General features: G+C 41.8%; 1 protein-coding gene across 1 annotated transcript in view; it reads right to left on the reverse strand.

Annotated features, from left to right (window-relative positions):
* Nucleotides 1-8,764, reverse strand: part of SLCO4C1 (solute carrier organic anion transporter family member 4C1) — an 86,613-nt gene extending 77,849 nt beyond the window's left edge. The window contains exons 1-2 of the mRNA XM_061424472.1: nucleotides 8,134-8,764; nucleotides 3,059-3,322 (exon numbers count right to left, since the gene is read on the reverse strand). Coding sequence (XP_061280456.1) covers nucleotides 3,059-3,322; nucleotides 8,134-8,455 — 586 coding nt within the window. The 5' untranslated portion in view covers nucleotides 8,456-8,764. The remainder of the gene's footprint in view (nucleotides 1-3,058; nucleotides 3,323-8,133) is intronic.
* Between the last annotated feature and the right edge of the window lie 9,112 nt (nucleotides 8,765-17,876).

Genomic DNA, 17,876 nt, shown 5'->3' on the forward strand with positions numbered 1-17,876 from the left:
ATTCTTTACCATCTGAGACACAAGGGAAGCCCTGTCCTAAGGTTCTTCATGGTAAAAGAAGGGATTCACAACTTCTAACATTCTTTCTATTTGCAAGTGTCCAGTTTCCTTTACATATATAATGTAATTTCAACCCTGAGTTTTTTATCTGTTACATTGTAAACACCTCCACTTACACACAAACACAGCCCAGTGACATTTCTATTAAGGAAAAGTTTCAGGAAAAAAAGAATGTAAAAATTTCAAAATAGCAACCAGGCATTTTTCATATATTGACTGCGGAAGAGTAACTGGTATATTCTTTCCTAAAAGTCAGTGTGACATTACCTATCAAAAATTAGAATAAGGAAGCCCTTCTAACCAGTGTTTTCATTTCTAGGAATGAAGACTAAAGAATGACTTGAACATTTACATAAACATTCATGTCTAGAGAGATATATTGCAACACTGGATATATAGTATGCAGTTCATACTTAAGTCCAAACCTGAATTCTTGATTTGCACTCCCAATTCTGTTCTACCCAGTCTTCCACACGAGAGTAAATGGCTCTAGTTGGCCAAACCAAATATGAAGGAGTCATTATCCATTCTTTCTTCACAATCAATCCACTATAAAGACCCATCTCTTTTTCCTCCAAAGTAGATTGAAAATCAATCACTCCTCTAAATTTCTACTGTTACCAATCCCACCCCAACCACCTTTATTGCTCACCTGAACTATAGTGAAAATCTCCTGGGTGATTTTCTCACAAATACTCTTGTCCCTCAGAACAACAGACGCCAAATGATCATTTAAAAACATAAATAAGATCATGTACTCCCCTGTGTAAAACTCTCTCATGAATTCCCATTGCATTTAAAGACAAATCCAAATGACTCACGCTGTGGTCTGCCTGCCTCTCAAGTTTATCTCAGCTACTTTCTCCCTACCTTTGAGAATGCTGGCCAAAATTGACACTTCCTAAAATCTACCAAGCTGTCTCCTGCTCCAAAGCCTGCAATCATTTTTTCTCCTGCCTGGAAATCATCTTTCAGGACTGGCTCCTCATTATCCAGTTTTTATCACAATAGCCTTCCCTTGCCCATGTATTTTCCCTTGTGTGCACTATTACTTCATACTATTTCTTCCCTTATACACTCACCTCAATAGTGTTTGTTGCTTTATTTTGTATTTCCTCCCACTAGTATATACAATCCAGAGGGCATGAAACTGTTTCACTATTATTTCGGCATCAGGTAGAGTCCATATCAATAAATATTCATCATACCAATGGCAGAATAAGGGCAAACTGAATTTTTATTTTTATTTTCCATAGAGAAATTGTTATTTAAATTATTAGTAAATTTAGAGTAAAAAATTTACAGCTCCTCCAATTCCTCTACCTAATCTACTTCAACTAAAATCATGGAAAACATCAACATGAATGTGGTGAAAACTTGCATGATATACAATAATGTACTGAAAGTTTATAATCTGGTTTCAAGAACCTTTTTGGCTTCATCTCTGGCCACACACTTCTTAATTTGTGGCAATTTACCTTTGGGAAATAGAAATTATTCAAACTGGCTGCGACACAACGGGTGTATGGAAGAGAGGAAGCAAAGAAGATGGCTGAGGACAGATCAGGCTTTTGCACTTGGAGCAGGTGTTTATATTTTAGTTCAAAGAGTTAAAGTTGTATTTTTTTTTTTTAACAAAGTCTGTATACTTTAAGAACAGTAGGGTATCTGATCAACTGGAAAAATGAGGGATTAAAATCCGGACAAAGATCACCACCTAAAGGCTATCAATACAATACTGTTTTTGCTATCACAGAATCAGTTTTGTATTTCTTGTGACAGACAAAAATTCAGCTTTTCCCTTACCATTAGGATATCAAAGATACTATATGAAATCCTGCATGTCTTATTTATAAAACTACTCCCAGAGAAAGTATGTGCAGTTGAGCTAATAAAATTTTATGGAATCTTAGATAATATACTAGAACCCAGTAACTGTTCTTTCTATAGATAACACATTCACCTTATCTCATTCATTTCAAGCTTTATCACCTTTTTAATATATCTTCTCTTGATCCATATACTTGCAAATTCTATTTTTACTTCTAAAATGAAGTTTGCTTACTTAGTATGTACATCCCTAAAACCACACTGTATGATATATATACTTTGTTATTGAAAATACTGTCCTATTGTCAGTCTACAACTGGGAAATAGATCTTGGGAAATGTTAACACTTTAATATGAATCTTCAATATAATACAAATATAAAAATCTTAACTTTTTGAAAATAATGACTGTCATGCAGCAGGCCCCAGTTCCCCTTTCTTCTTACTATAAGCCTTTTTTTCATTTACCTAACCTCTGAAAGTTTCTGATTTTGTGGCTCTCTGATTTTATTTCAATATTTGCTATTAAAAGTCTCAGGAAGGACAAAAATGTCTACTTTCATTTGTACATTTCTCGGGTTCTCCCATAATTGGTTTTCCATTAAAAAGAGATACTTTGGGGGAAAAAAGGAGAAGGAATATAAATAATCAAACTTCCTTTCTGAGCCTTTAAATAATGTACTGAGCAGAGCAACACTTTAGGTAACTAAGTTCTGCGTCTCTAAATCAGAGTCAAAAGTGAAACTGGTTTCAGTACTCAGAAAAGGCCCTACTCCTGTAAGTTTCACCTCTCATTCTCAAATCAGGAGTCAACAGGTCCAGGGTGCAGAGCTGTAAGCACAGCAAACAGAACTAAGGGGAAAAACTAGATCTTAAAGCCCCAGCGAAGCCACACCACCAGCAAAGCAAAAAGGTCATGTCTTTTTTTAAGGAAGATTGTGTATAATATGGGGAATGAGTATTAGAAGATTAAAAACTTGGAGATCCACTGAAGCAGTGAACAATGCACAATCTGTCTCAATAATCTCCTACTCCACACAAATCACATCGTAACAAAGCAGTGAACACTGGAAGACAGCTAAGCCCTTACCCTAAATACCATACAAGTGAGGTGCAGTACAGAGCCAATACAACTTCTTAAAACAAGCAAGAAGGGAACAGAAACTTACCTTCATAAAGAGACCCAAATTGGTATTTTCCACTAAAAAATTTGGGCAGTGAAAACACAAGCGCTCCCAGCCCTAACATAAAGGATGCGAACGCAAGCCATCTGGGTTTGTGTCCTCTTTCACCAATGAACGATACAAATAAAGACAGCAAACAGAAGGCAATGTCATAGCTTGATGATATCAAGCCGGTCAGGGAACTCTGCAGTTCATAGCGCTTCTCGATAGTGGAAATGCTAATATTTACTAGGCCATTCACCACAATACCTAAAAGAGAAAAGAGTAAATTTATGTGCATTATTACAACTTTACCATATAGAGTATGATAATTAACATGACATTACTAAAGTTTGTTCATTTCTATTGATATTTTTAAATGTCCAATTTTAAAAATCTCAACGTTTCAAAACTAAGCAAGCCAAACATATTTCCTTTACAAATCAATTCTCTTTTAAATTATACATTTGTAAATTTTCAGTCATTAAGTAAAGTTGATGTTTATCACATACTGAATTACAGCTAACCATGTTTCTTTAAATACAAAAGAGACTGGTAAAGTCTCATGAAGCTGATTCATTAGAGAGTTTCCAGGTATAGTATATTCCCATGGGCCTCACTTGGAAGACTACAAAACATATAGGTGATTGAGAGGTTAAAAGCTAAAACTGTTCAAATTACTCAATCCTTGACATAGTCTTATGAAAGGTGCAATTGAGTTCTCAAACCTCTACCTTCTTCTAGCACTCTTAGAGTCATTAAAGTCATCATTTAAAAGTTCCTGGGGCAAAAACAAACAAACTAAAAGTCTATTTCAATTACTAGCATTCTAAATCATAGGCAACGTGACAGAAAATAACAACTTACACTTCATCTGCTCATTATAACTGTGATTAAAGAATATAAGATAAACAAGAAAAAGCTGAAAATTCAAATCTGACTAACAACAAAAATGTCTAATTAGGATACTGATTATACAGAAGTTTAGATATTACTATGTTGCTGCTGCTGCTAAGAAGCTTCAGTCCTGTCCGACTCTGTGCAACCCCATAGACGGCAGCCCACCAGGCTCCCCCGTCCCTGGGATTCTCCAGGCAAGAACACTGGAGTGAGTTGCCATTTCCTTCTCCAATGCATGAAAGTAAAAAAATTACTCAGCCATTAAAAAGAATACATTTGAATCAGTTCTAATGAGGTGGATGAAACTGGAGCCTATTATACAGAGTGAAGTAAGCCAGAAGGAAAAACACCAATACAGTATACTAACACATATATATGGAATTTAGAAAGATGGTAACAATAACCCGGTGTACGAGACAGCAAAAGGGACACTGATGTATAGAACAGTCTTATGGACTCTGTGGGAGAGGGAGAGGGTGGAAAGATTTGGGAGAATGGCATTGAAACATGTAAAATATCATGTAAGAAACGAGTTGCCAATCCAGGTTCGATGCACGATACTGGATGCTTGGGGCTAGTGCACTGGGATGACCCAGAGGGATGGTATGGGGAGGGAGGAGGGCGGAGGGTTCAGGATGGGGAACACATGCATACCTGTGGCGGATTCATTTTGATATTTGGCAAAACTAATACAATTATGTAAAGTTTAAAAATAAAATAAAATTTTTAAAAAAAAGTGAAAGTGAAGTCTCAGTCATGTCCGACTCTTAGTGACCCCATGGACTGCAGTCCACCAGACTCCTCCATCCATGGGATTTTCCAGGCAAGAGTACTGGAGTGGGGTGCCATTGCCTTCTCCAAGATATTACTATAAAGTGAAAATAAAAAACCATCTAATCAAATTACAAAGTTTCAAACTGATTATTCTTTTTCCTTAAGAGGCTACCATGAATTGTTTTCAATCATTAATTAATATAAAGAGTACATCCAAGATATTATCTCTGTAATCTCTTCAAATTTTGCTTTATCAAGACTGTAACTGGGAATATATCGCAAGAAACTTCTTACAAATTTTAAAAGTCCTAACATGATTTTTACTTTCATATCAATTTAATAAATCTATACAGCAATTTATAGCTCTTGATGTTTTAAGATATAATTTCTAAATAGCTAGGAATGACAGATTTATAAGGGGGATAGCTTAGTCGGTAAAGAATCTGCCTGCATGGCAGGAGACCTGGGTTCGATTCCTGGGTCAGGAAGATCCCCTGGAGAAGGAAATGGCAATCCACTCCAGTATTCTTGCCTGGAAAATCCCATGGATAGAAGAGCCTGGCAGGCTATAGTCAATGGGGTCACAAGAATCAACAAGATTTGGTGACTAAACCACCACCACCAAGGTTGTCTGAGAATCTGAAAAGTTCCCATCTAAAATCAACTTCCCAACACCCTTGCTATACTGATTAAAAATCAGTCATTAGAATTATTGTTTTTACAGTAAAAAAAATTTCTGAGAAAGTAAATTTGTAGACTCTTACGGAAAGACAGCATTTTAAGCCTAGGATCCCAAAGTAAATTCTACACTACATAAACTCCAAGAACTTTGCTTTTTTAAAAAAAGAAATCTCATGAAAGGCTGCATACTATGTCCACTGTAAATGCAAGAAGCTAGGAGGTACATTAGGAAATTAAGTGCTAAGAGAGAGTGAGTAAACGAGTGAAGTCGCTCAGTCGTGTCCGACTCTACGACCCCATGGACTGTAGCCTACAAGGCTCCTCTGTCCATGGAATTTTCCAGGCAAGAGTACTGGAGTGGGTTGCCATTTCCTTCTCCAGGGGATCTTCCCAGACCAAGGATAGAACCTGGGTCTCCCGCACTGCAGGAAGACACTTTATAGTCTGAGCCACCAGGAAAGCCAGTGCTAAGAGAAATACTGTTTATTTTTGATAAGTGGCTGGGTTAAGTAAATTCATTTGACAAGCTTTGGGTCTTTTTTCACCAATCACCTATTATAATACTGTATCTTGGAAATGGTATTCCCAAGAATCAAGATTGAGAAACATGATAATGTTTTCAGTCATTCAAACTTAAGCTGAAATAAGAATTTATGGAATCATTTTCATCTCAGATTACACTTCTGAAGTTGGAGATTTCTAGATAGGGTAACTCCAGGCTAAACTTGACACATTTCTCTAAGAATTTCAATTACATTTGATAATAATTTTAAACAATATTTTATATTAAACATAAAATGATATATTCTGGAATAATATTGCAGTTTCAGAATATGTCTTAAAACACAAGATAAATTTTTACTTGTGAAAGAGTCGGACACGGCTGAGCAACTGAACTAATTTCTTTGAACTTTACATTTGACCTTAAGATGCTTGGTAATCACTGATTTTGGACAACTAAGGTTAAGATGCTGAGAGAGGGCCAACTTTGGTTGGGACAAGAAAGGTGGAAAAGGAAGCAACTCAAGCACAAAACTGTCCTTCCGAGAAGAGCTGCAGCTGCTTCGCAATCAACAAATATTTACTCAGCACCTAACCTGTGCAAGCAACACTGAGCTGCTTTAAGACAGTGGGGCAGGAATAGGAACAGGTAGAATATATTTCGGTTCAGTCTTCTGTTAATCTTAAAAAAGAGCTATTTCAAACCCATTTTTTTTTTCCGATTACATTTCTTTCCATCAGTACTTAATTGCCTTTACAAAAGTTTTAAACTGTGACTCCCCCCCCAGAAAAAATCTACATACTATCAAATTCCAGCTAACTTATTGCATGTCCTTGAAGATGTGCCATTTCAATGTCGCCCTACCATAAGTTCCATTTCTTTCATTCTCTGCATGCCTTCCTTCGTGAGAATCACTGTCTCTCTGCCTCACTACCTACCCCTCCAATAGAGACTTAGATTGCAACTTCCTGAGGGTATAAACCTGGGCTTTTATCAGGAACTCCTGCTGCTGCTGCTGCTAAGTCGCTTCAGTCGTGTCCGACTCTTAGCGATCCCATGGACTGCAGCCTACCAGGCTCCTCCGTCCATGGGATTCTCCAGGCAAGAGTACTGGAGTGGGTTGCCAGTGCCTTCTCCATCAGTAACTCCTAAGAGAATCTAAGAGAGATCCGTGAACAAACAGATACGGGGTTTGAAGTGCCTTAACAGTTCCCTTGTGGCTCAGCTGGTAAAGAATCTGCCAGCAATGCGGGAAACCTGGGTTCAATTTCTGGGTTGGGAAGATCCCTGGAGAAGGGAAAGGCTACCCACTCCAGTATTCTGATATGGAGAATTCCACGGACTTCGACTTCTCAGTCCGTGGGGGTCGCAAAGACCGAGTGCCTTTCTCTTCACTTACAGGACTTCCCTGATGGCTCAGACGGTAAGGCGTGTGTCTACAATGTGGGAGACCCAGGTTCGATCCCTGGGTCGGGAAGATCCGCTGGAGAAGGAAATGGCACTCCAGTAGCACTCCAGTACTACTGCCTGGAAAACCCCATGGACAGAGGAGCCTGGTAGACTACAGTCCATGGGAAAGAGTTGGACACGACTGAGTGACTTGACTTACACTTACCAGTTAATAACGCCTGAAGCCTCTGCAGATTTATATTCCCTAGACTCACGAGAACATCCAATGCTCTCCAATTACACTCACAAAAACCTGAATGCATAGATCTGACCAATCCTATGTATGTCCAAAAAGTTTCTCCTTGGCGAACCGCCCTACCTTCAGGTGCACATTTATCCACTCTCTTCCAGAAGCGATGTAAAGACAAATCCCTTTAATAAGTTGTTTTTTTGTTTGTTTGTTTGTTTTTGTTGTTGTTTTTTAGCAAAATGCATGCTTTTTGCACCCAGTTCCCGAAGGAGGGCTCCCCTCATTTCCACCTTCTCTGCAGGAAACTGCTAGGCTGGAGGTAGGACACTTAGAAGAGAAAGAGCTTGCCTGGCAAGTTTTCAATGTTTCGCTGTAAGAGAAGCTAAAAATGCAGAAGCGTGAACCTGGTTGGGTGGCGTCTGTGCGAGCGCTTGCCAGCCCCGAGCCCGGGGACCACCCGCCTCAGGCGCGCAGACCCCCTCACCCCCGGGGCTGGCGGCGCACCTGCCCCCGCTCCTCCTCGCCGGCGCCCCTCGACGCCCCCGGCTCTCCCACCTCCTTCCCGAAGCCGGCGCCGGTCCTCACCTTGCGTGAGGGCCAGGAGGCAGTAGTGAAACAGAAAGCCCCCGGGCGTGTTGCAGCGCTGGAGAGCCCGGGGTTGGAAGCTGCCCCAGCCGCAGGGCCCCTCCTCATACTCAGACAGCGACTCGAGCTCAGAGGCGCCGGGAACCCCCGAGAGCTGAGGCGGCTCCAGGGGCTCCTGAGGCGCGGGCGGCGGCGGCGAGCCCGCGGCCGGGGTGGGCAGGACGGAGATGTCGATGGAAGGCGACGACGCACAGACGCGGCGCGGGGTGTCTGGGCTGGAGGAGACGAAAGCCGGGTTCTCGATGCCTTTGCAGCTCTTCATGATCCGGGCGCGTCCTCCCGACTCCCCGGGGCTGCCGGAGCCGCAAAAAAAAAAAAAATAATAATACTAATAATAATAAAAAAAAATAAATAAAAAATACACCAAGGTTCCGCTGGGGCTCCTCCTCCGGGCAGGTGGCAGCGCCCCCGCGCGGGGCGAGTCCCCGCCTCCCCGGCGTCCCTCTCAGGGGCTCTGTCTCCGCCGCCGCCGCCGCCGTCGTCGTCGCCGGGAGCTTCCTCAGCTAGCTGGCGGCCGTCGGCCTCGCCCACCTGTGGCCGCCCGCGCGGAGGGAGTCCACGCCTCCCGGGCGTCCCTCTCAAGGGCTCCCGGGCGTCCCTCTCAAGGGCGCCCCGGCGTCGTCACCCGGAGCCTCCTCCGCGAGCTGACGGCCGCCGATCGCGGGCGTCCGGCCCCGCGGCGGTGCGGTCGGCCCTCGGCCTCGCCCGCCCGCGCGGAGAGAGTCCCCGCCTCCCGGGCGTCCGCCTCAGGGGCTCTCTCGTCGTCGTCGTCGACGGGAGCCTCCTCAGCGAGCCGGCGGCCGCCGGCCCCGCGGCGGTGCGGTCGGCCCTCGGCCTCCCCCGCCTGTGGCCGCCCGCGCGGGGCGAGTCCCCGCCTCCCCGGCGTCCCCCTCAGGGGCTCTCTCGTCGCGCGGCCCGTCAGCCTCCTCAGGAGCCTGAGAGGGGGCCCCCGGTTCCCCCCGCGCCCCTTCCCAGGGACTGGGAACCAACAAGACGTTGTGGGAGTCGTCTGGCCGCTGACGGGAAGGTTGTAAACACACCTGCTTCAGGAGAAAATTCCAGAAACTCTTCAGCGGCCTTCTACCCTTGAACCAGTCGCTCAGTCGTGTCCCCCTCTTTGCGACCCCATGGACTGTATAGCCCACCAGGTTTCTCCGTCCATGGAATTTTCCAGGCAAGACTTCGGGAGTGGGTCTCCATTCTCCAGGGCATCTTCCCGACCCAGGGATCGAACCCGGGTCTCTTGCTTTGCGGGCAGACACTTTACCTGCTGAGCCACCCGGGAAGCCTGCCTTTGCCGCTTAGCGAATCAGGCTTCGGCCTGGACTCCCAAGGATCTGAGCCGCCACAGGTACAGTATTTTGGATTCCGTGAGCATCCTGCTAAAAGACTTTGTACCTGTCATCCTCCCTAGAAACGGAAATACCTACCAGCCCTCACCACTACAGCAATTGGCATGATAACCACCTTTTTTGTAGCTTTCACTTCCCCCAAAGTGAAGGAATACAAATTAGAAAACTTTAAAGCCATGTATATATATAATATTCTTTCTGCTGTACATTGCATACCTTCAGATGAACAATGCTGATAGCACTGTAAATAATTTCTATCTGTGGAATAAATAAGAATAACACCTTGAACAACCGAATACCATTATGCTAATTGTAGTTACAATTCATTCATTCATCCTTTCATTCATTCAACAAAACACATTTATTTTCCGGACTCCAAATACTGTTTTAAGCCCTGGTGGTGAAAAAGTGCGCAAAAACGGACAAATACCCCTAGGCTTACTGTGCTTACATTCTGACAGAAGACGGACAATAAGTAATAAATATGCAGTGCGTGTGTTCTCAGACATATGTGACTCTCATCCTGTGGACTGTGGGATTGACCCTATGGACTGTAAGATTTTCCTCGACAAGAATATTGGAGTGGGTTGCCATTTCCTTGGCCAGAGGATCTTCCTGACTCAAGGATGGAACCTGCAGCCCCTGTCTCCTGCACTGCAAGTGGGTTCTTTACTACTGAGCCCACCTGGGAAACCCCTACATATGTAGTGCCTGGGCGTGCTCAGTCCTGTTTAACTCTGAGATCCTCTGGACTTTAGCCCACCAGTCTCTGTCCATGGACTTTTCCAGGCAAGAATAATGGAGTACATCTCTACAAATGCTATGGAGAAAAAATGCTATGGACAGGCTGGGAAGGGTGTTTTGGGGAAGGGGGAGAATTTGATGCAATTTTAAATAGGGTGGACAGGAAAGGCCTCAGGTTTTTAAGCAAAAACCTGAAGAAAGTAAAGGAGGGAGTCTGGTATGTTGGGGAAGTAGAGTGGGCTCAAATGAGATGGTTGGAGAGCACTAGAAGCCACAGCAGGGGTGTAAAGGGGTACAGGTGGGGTGGGAGAGAAGTGGCAGGGGCCAGACCCTGTAGGCCATTATAAGGACTTTGGCTTTATTGTGATTAAAACAGGAAGGTTTGGAGTTGAGGCGTGACTTGATCATGGTATGATTAGGTTTTCAAAGAACCCATTCTCTCTCCCCTTCTGAAGGTAAACTAATGCATCTGAAAGTAATGTATTTTAAACAAAGACATTATGATCTTGGAATGTTCATCTTTCCCTAAATGAAATGCTTATTCCAAAAAGGAACATAATAAAAAACCACAAATACTGTCTATTTGCTACATAATCAGGGCTATGTACACAAAGCTGTTAGGCTTCATAAGACTGCAGACTGTTAAGGAACCAGCTTCTTCAGATCTGACTATTGGTTATGCTGTGCTGTGCTGTGCTTAGTCACTCAGTCGTGTCTGAGTCTTTGAGACCCCATGGACTGTAGCCCACCAGGCTTCTCTGTCCATGGGGATTCTGCAGGCAAGAATACTGGAGTGGGTTGCCATGCCCTCCTCCAGGGGATCTTTCCAACCCAGGGATGGAACCCAGGTCTCCCCCGTGACAAGCGGATTCTTTACCGTCTGAGCCACCAGGGAAACCCAAGAATACTGGAGTGGGTAGCCTATTCCTTCTCCAGGGGATCTTCCCGACACAGGAATCAAATTGGGGTCTCCTGAGTTGCAGGTGGATTCTTTACCATCTGAGCTACCAGGGAAACCCCAGTTGTTGGTTATAAAAATTCTCAATATGTCTGAACTACGTTTAGCAAAGTTAATAGAGGTCTCAGATATTACTGGATACTATACTGCTGTCATTGTTGTTCAGTCTCTCAGTCATGTCAGACCCTCTGTGACTCCATGGACTGCAGCATGCCAGGCTTCCCTGTCCTTCACTATCTCCCTGAGTTGGCTCAGATTCATGTCGATTGAGTTGGTGATGCTATCTAACCATCTTATCCTCTGCCACCCACTTCTCCTTCCTCTGCCACCACCCCCTGTTCAATCTTTGCCAGCATCAGGATCTTTTCCAATGAGTCTTTTCCACTACACTGCTATATGATATCATTTTCAGTACATTAGTACTATTATTCATTTGTAAGGGCCCTTTTATCGAAAGTTGGAGTACTTCACTAAATATTAATTAATCATGCTATTAAGTTCTGGGCTTCCCCTGTGGCTCAGCTGGTAAAGAATCCACCCATAATAGAGATCTGGGTTCAATCCCTGGGTTCGTAAGATCCCCTGGAAAAGGGAAAGGCTACGTACTCCAGTATTCTGACCTGGAGAATTCCACGGACTGTATAGTCCATGGGGTTGCAAAGAGTCGGACATGATTGAGAGACTGAACAACAATGACAGCAGTATAGTATCCAGTAATATCTGAGACCTCTATTAACTTTGCTAAAAGTAGTTCAGACATATTGTTTGAGAATTTTTATAACAAATTCTAGAGACAGTTTTCAAGTCTTCCTATCCTCATTTAGGCTAATTGCCCGCCCAAGAAGCTACCTCTAGATTCAGTGCTAGTGCCTCTCAAACGGCAGTAATTCAGTAGCGCGTGCTGCCAAATTGGTTATAAAAAAGTTAGCGCGTGCTAACCATAAAAAGTGCATGCTTTTTATAACCAATTCTAGAGACAGTTTTCAAGTCTTCCTATCCTCATTCAGGTTAATTGCCTACCAAAGAAGCTACTTCTAGATTCAGTGCTGCTGCTGCTAAGTCACTTCAGTCGTGTCCAACGCTGTGCGACCCCATAGACGGCAGCCCACCAGGCTCCCCTGTCCCTGGGATTCTCCAGGCAAGGACACTGAAGTGGGTTGCCATTTCCTTCTCCAATGCATGAAAGTGAAAAGTGAAAGTGAAGTCACTCAGTCGTGTCCGACTCCTAGTGACCCCATGGACTGTAGCCCACCAGGCTCCTCCGTCCATGGGATGTGCTAATGCCTCTCAAACAGCTATAATTCGGTAGAGCATGCTGGTCCTATCCAAGTGTATCCTTACATCCAGAGATGAGAGTATGGTGATGGAAAGGTTATCATTCATCCTGAAACAAGACGTTTTATTTATTGTAACCATAGACAGTAGGCTCACTTAATGTAGCATGGAGGAATGTTTGTCAAACACTATTACTTCTTAATAAAATAAACTAGAATTTAGAAGAAAATTCACAGTGAATGACACGTAAGTACTATTTTGTAAAATTTTTCTCACTTATATATATACTAAGCCTATTTTACTGATGAGGGATTGAGATATAAAACATTTATCTTATTTTGAACAGACATACATTTGTGGCTCAGTGGGTAAAGAACCCACCTGCCAATGCAAGAGACATAAGAGACGAATGTTCAACCCCTGGGTCAGGAGGATCCCCTGGAGGAGGACATATCAACCCACTCCAATATTCCTGCCTGGGGAATTCCATGGACAGAGGAGCCTGGTGGGCTACAGTCCATGGGGTCACAAAGAGTTCAACACGACTGAAGCAACTGAGCACAAACACACGTACATTCTGTTTTTTATCCTCTCACAGTCAAAAAAAGTCTACCCTGGCCTAAAACCTAAGGAAAGAGTAGAAGTAGAAACTAGGATTTTTTAAATGTCCAATCATTTTGAGTTCAGTCCCTCAGTCGTGTCTGACTCTTTGTGATCCCATGAATCGCAGCACGCCAGGCCTCCCTGTCCATCACCAACTCCCGGAGTTCACTCAGACTCACATCCATCGAGTCGGTGATACCATCCAGCCATCTCATCCTCTGTCATCCCCTTCTCCTCCTGCCCCCAATCTCTCCCAGAATCAGAGTCTTTTCCAATGAGTCAACTCTTCGAATGAGGTGGCCAAAGTACTGGAGTTTCAGCTTCAGAATCATTCCCGCCAAAGAAATCCCAGGGCTGATCTTCAGAATGGACTTGTTGGATCTCCTTGCAGCCCAAGGGACTCTCAAGAGTCTTCTCCAACACCACAGTTCAAAAGCATCAATTCTTTGGCACTCAGCTTTCTTCACAGTCCAACTCTCACATCCATACATGACCACTGGAAAAACCATAGCCTTGACGAGATGGATCTTTGTTGGCAAAGTAATGTCTCTGCTTTTGAATATGCAATCTAGGTTGGTCATAACTTTGCTTCCAAGGAGTAAGCGTCTTTTAATTTCATGGCTGCAGTCACCATCTGCAGTGATTTTGGAGCCCAGAAAAATAAAGTCTGACACTGTTTCCACTGTTTCCCCATCTATTTCCCATGAAGTGATGGGACCAGATACCATGATCTTCATTTTCTGAATGTTGAGCTTTAAGCCAACTTTTTCACTCTCCACTTTCACTTTCATCAAGAGGCTTTTGAGTTCCTCTTCACTTTCTGCCATAAGGGTGGTGTCATCTGCATATCTGAGGTTATTGATGTTTCTCCCGGCAATCTTGATTCCAGCTTGTGCTTCATCCAGCCCAGCGTTTCTCATGATGTACTCTGCATATAAGTTAAATAAGCAGGATGACAATATACAGCCTTGACATACTCCTTTTCCTATTTGGAACCAGTCTGTTGTTCAGTGTCCAGTTAAGAGCAGTATCTACTATCATCTTCATTTTACATATTAAAGAAACTACACTCCAGAAAGGATTAGCAACTCTTCCAAAGTCATACAACTAATAAATAGTCAACCACTTATTAAGGATTTGAATGAATTTTCTCAGTTAGATCTCTTCTCTGGCCTCTGCATTTTCTCTCTTGTAATGGCTATAGCTTGTATTTGTGGTTACAATTATTGCATAGCAATTCTGAGAGATCAAAACTCATATTTACTTCATATTGATGAGGTCTAGAAGACTAATGCTGCTCTGAATTCCCCAGATTTTGCAAATATTCAAATTAGAATTGATATGTAATCATTCTAGACTCATTGAAAAAGAATTTCAACAAAAATAAGTGGTATTTAAATGTATAAATAGATATGGTCACCATTTTATCTCTGAAATACAAATTAACTTAACCAATCAGCAAAGTTTGCTTGATGAGATTTAAGTACATTCGTAGTTTAAGACTATTTTGCAGCTTTGAATGAACAAATTCGAACTATCAAAATCAAAGAAGCATAATCTTCATGCACTTAAATCCATGCTGGCTAAGGAGAATTTGCCACTCTTGCTGTGAGGAAGAGTAGAATTTTGCTGAAAGATTAGCAAAAGTACCATTGCTTCATCTTAAGTTCTTGCTCTTCATGAAAATGCAAGAAGTACTTTCCTGTTCCCTCACATCCTTTATGCTGCAATTTTAAAACGAAGGGGGTTGAAGTTTGCAAAAACCAAACAATTTCATAGATTTTTGTCTCTGATAATTGTGTGGACAATTGTCATTTGAAAATTCTTTGTTCAACCTAGGGTAAATCTAGTGAGCATATTCAAAATGCCATCTTAATTTTTAAGGAAGTAATTAATAAATTGCTATTCTTTTGGCAGATTTTATTTGCTATATTTTTTAACTGTGGAGAATGAGAGAAAGAACAGCATCTAGATTTTAAAGTAGAAACCGCCCCCCAGTGTACATAGGAGCAGAAGTCCCTGCCTGCAAGTTCCATTTTCTGGCATGTGCAGTAGCGGATCTTCCATATCAGGAGCTGGGTGAACCCAGGGGAACTCGACCGGTAACAGAAGCTTTCAAGATGATCCCACCAACTACCCTTGCTCTGATCCCATGCTTAAAAGCATTCTAATGATTATATTTTTGTGTTCTATGTAGATACGCTTATAGGGTGAAAATGTACTTATCTGCCTATCTAGAGTATTTTATATTCCTTCATTTGATTGTAATACTCCATCAGTTCCCTTCCACTTTCAGACAGGATGTGAAATCTTTGGCAGTATAACATTATAAGACTTATAGAATGTTAAAATTGGAGGGATCCTGAGGAAGCCTGAAGAGAAAGATGGTCAGATGCAGATATTTTTTAAATAACTTAAAATCCTAGCGTTCACATACACACTACTATATAAAATGGGTAACTAGTAGGGACCTACTATATAGCACAGAAAACGCTTCTCCATATTCTGTAATGACCTTATGGGAAAAGAGTGGGTATATGTATATGTAAAACTGATTCACTTTGCTCTACAGCAGAAACTAACACAACATTGTAAATCAACTATACTCCAATAAACTTTTTTAAAAGGACAGAACAAAACAGAGTGAAGCAACACCAGAAAAAAATTAAGAAAAATTCCCAGCATTAAAGATTTATACCACTAGATCTTATATTAACTAAACAAAAGCAGAAAAGATTGTTTCATTGCCTCATTCAAGAAGAGTAGTGACTCTCCTAGTATTCTTCACTTTAAACTCTCTCCAAAATGTATAATTAAAAATTATATCCAAGAAAAAATTTAATGCTGACTAGATTTGTAAAATACTGCTTTGAATTGCAGTTACACAGGAAAATATGTTTATATTAATAAGGAAGACAGCTATATTTTTCATTCAGTAATACAAATCATAAATCACAATGAGAGTATCTATAAACAGGATTGATCAAAATTTTTAAAATAAAAAAGGTAAACATTTAATACAATAATTCTCATAAGAAAGTAAACTCAGTAGGGAGTGAATGAACTATTAGCATAAAATTTACTATATAGTATCAAGTTAAGCCTTTCATTGATAAGTGATTGTTATTATAATTCATTCAAAATACTGAATTCCTTAAAAGCATACTTATGGCCAAGTATCACAACATTCAGTTCAGTTCAGTCACTCCGATCATGGAGAAAGCAAGGGAATTCCAGAAAAACATCTATTTCTGCTTCATTGACTATTCTAAAGCCTTTGACTGTGTGGATCACAACAAACTGGAAAATTCTTAAAGAGATGGGACTATTAGACTACTTTAATTTTCTCCTGAGAAAGCTGTATGCTGGTCAAGAAGTAACAGTTAGAACCAGACATGGAACAATGGACTAGTTCCAAATTAGGAAAGGAGTACAACACGGCTGTATATTGTCTTATATATTGTATTATTTAACTTCTATGCAGAGTGCATTATGTGAAATGTTGGGCTGGATGAACCATAAACTGGAATCAAGATTGCCAGGAGAAATATCAACAACCTCAGACTGTACCATACCAAATTAGTAATTATGATATTATTTCTATAACACATTGTTTTTATACTCAAGGTCTGGTTTCGATCCCTGGAAGCAGTCTTCAACATGCTGTGATTCTATCAGTCAATTCAGTTGCTCAGTCGTGTCTGACTCTTTGTGACCCCATGGACTGCAGCACACCAGGCCTCCCTGTCCATCACCAACTCCCGAAGCTTGTTCAAACTCATGTCCATTGAGTCGGTGATGCCATCCAGTCATCTCACCCTCTGTCATCCCCTTCTCCTCCTGCCTTCAATCTTTCCCAGCATCAGGGTCTTTTCAAATGAGTCAGTTTTTCACATCAGGTGGCCAAAGTATTAGAGTTTCAGCTTTAGCATCAACCTTCCAACGAATATTCAGGACTGATTTCCTTTAGGATGGACTGGTTTGATCTCCTTGCACTCCAAAGAACCCTCAAGAATCTTCTCCAACACCACAGTTCAAAAGCATCAATTCTTTGGTGCTCAGCTTTCTTTATAGTGCAACTCTCACATCCATACATGACTACTGGAAAAACCATAGCTTTTACTAGACAGGCCTTCATCAGCAAAGTAATGTCCCTGCCTTTTAATATGCTGTCTAGGTTGGTCATAGCTTTTCTTCCAAGGAGCAAGCGTCTTTTAATTTCATGGCTGCAGTCACCATCTGCAGGGATTTTGGAGCCCAAAAAATAAAGTCTGACACTGCTTCCATTGTTTCCCCATCTATGAAGTGCTGGGACCAGATGCCATGATCTTAGTTTTTTGAATGTTGAGTTTTAAACCAACTTTTTCACTCTCCACTTTCACTTTCATCAAGAGGCTCTTTAGTTCCTCTTTGCTTTCAGCCATAAGGGTGGTGTCATCTGCATATCTGAGGTTATTGATATTTGTCTCAACAATCTTGAATCCAGCTTGTGCTTCATCCAGCCCTGCATTTCTCATGATGTACTCTGCATATAAGTTAAACAAGCAGGGTGACAATATACAGCCTTGACTCTTTTTCCAATTTTGAACCAATCTGTTGTTCCATGTCCAGTTCTATAGGATTTACACAACCAGTGTCATAATCATTACAAAATACCTTCTTTACTGAATAGAAAAACAGCCATCCTACCACTCTTGATAGTCCCCATGACACCCACAATTTAACCACTCTCCACTTCTTAACAAAAGGAG

Source organism: Bos javanicus, chromosome 7 (assembly GCF_032452875.1).
Source record: "Bos javanicus breed banteng chromosome 7, ARS-OSU_banteng_1.0, whole genome shotgun sequence".
Classification (NCBI taxonomy): Eukaryota; Metazoa; Chordata; class Mammalia; order Artiodactyla; family Bovidae; genus Bos; species Bos javanicus.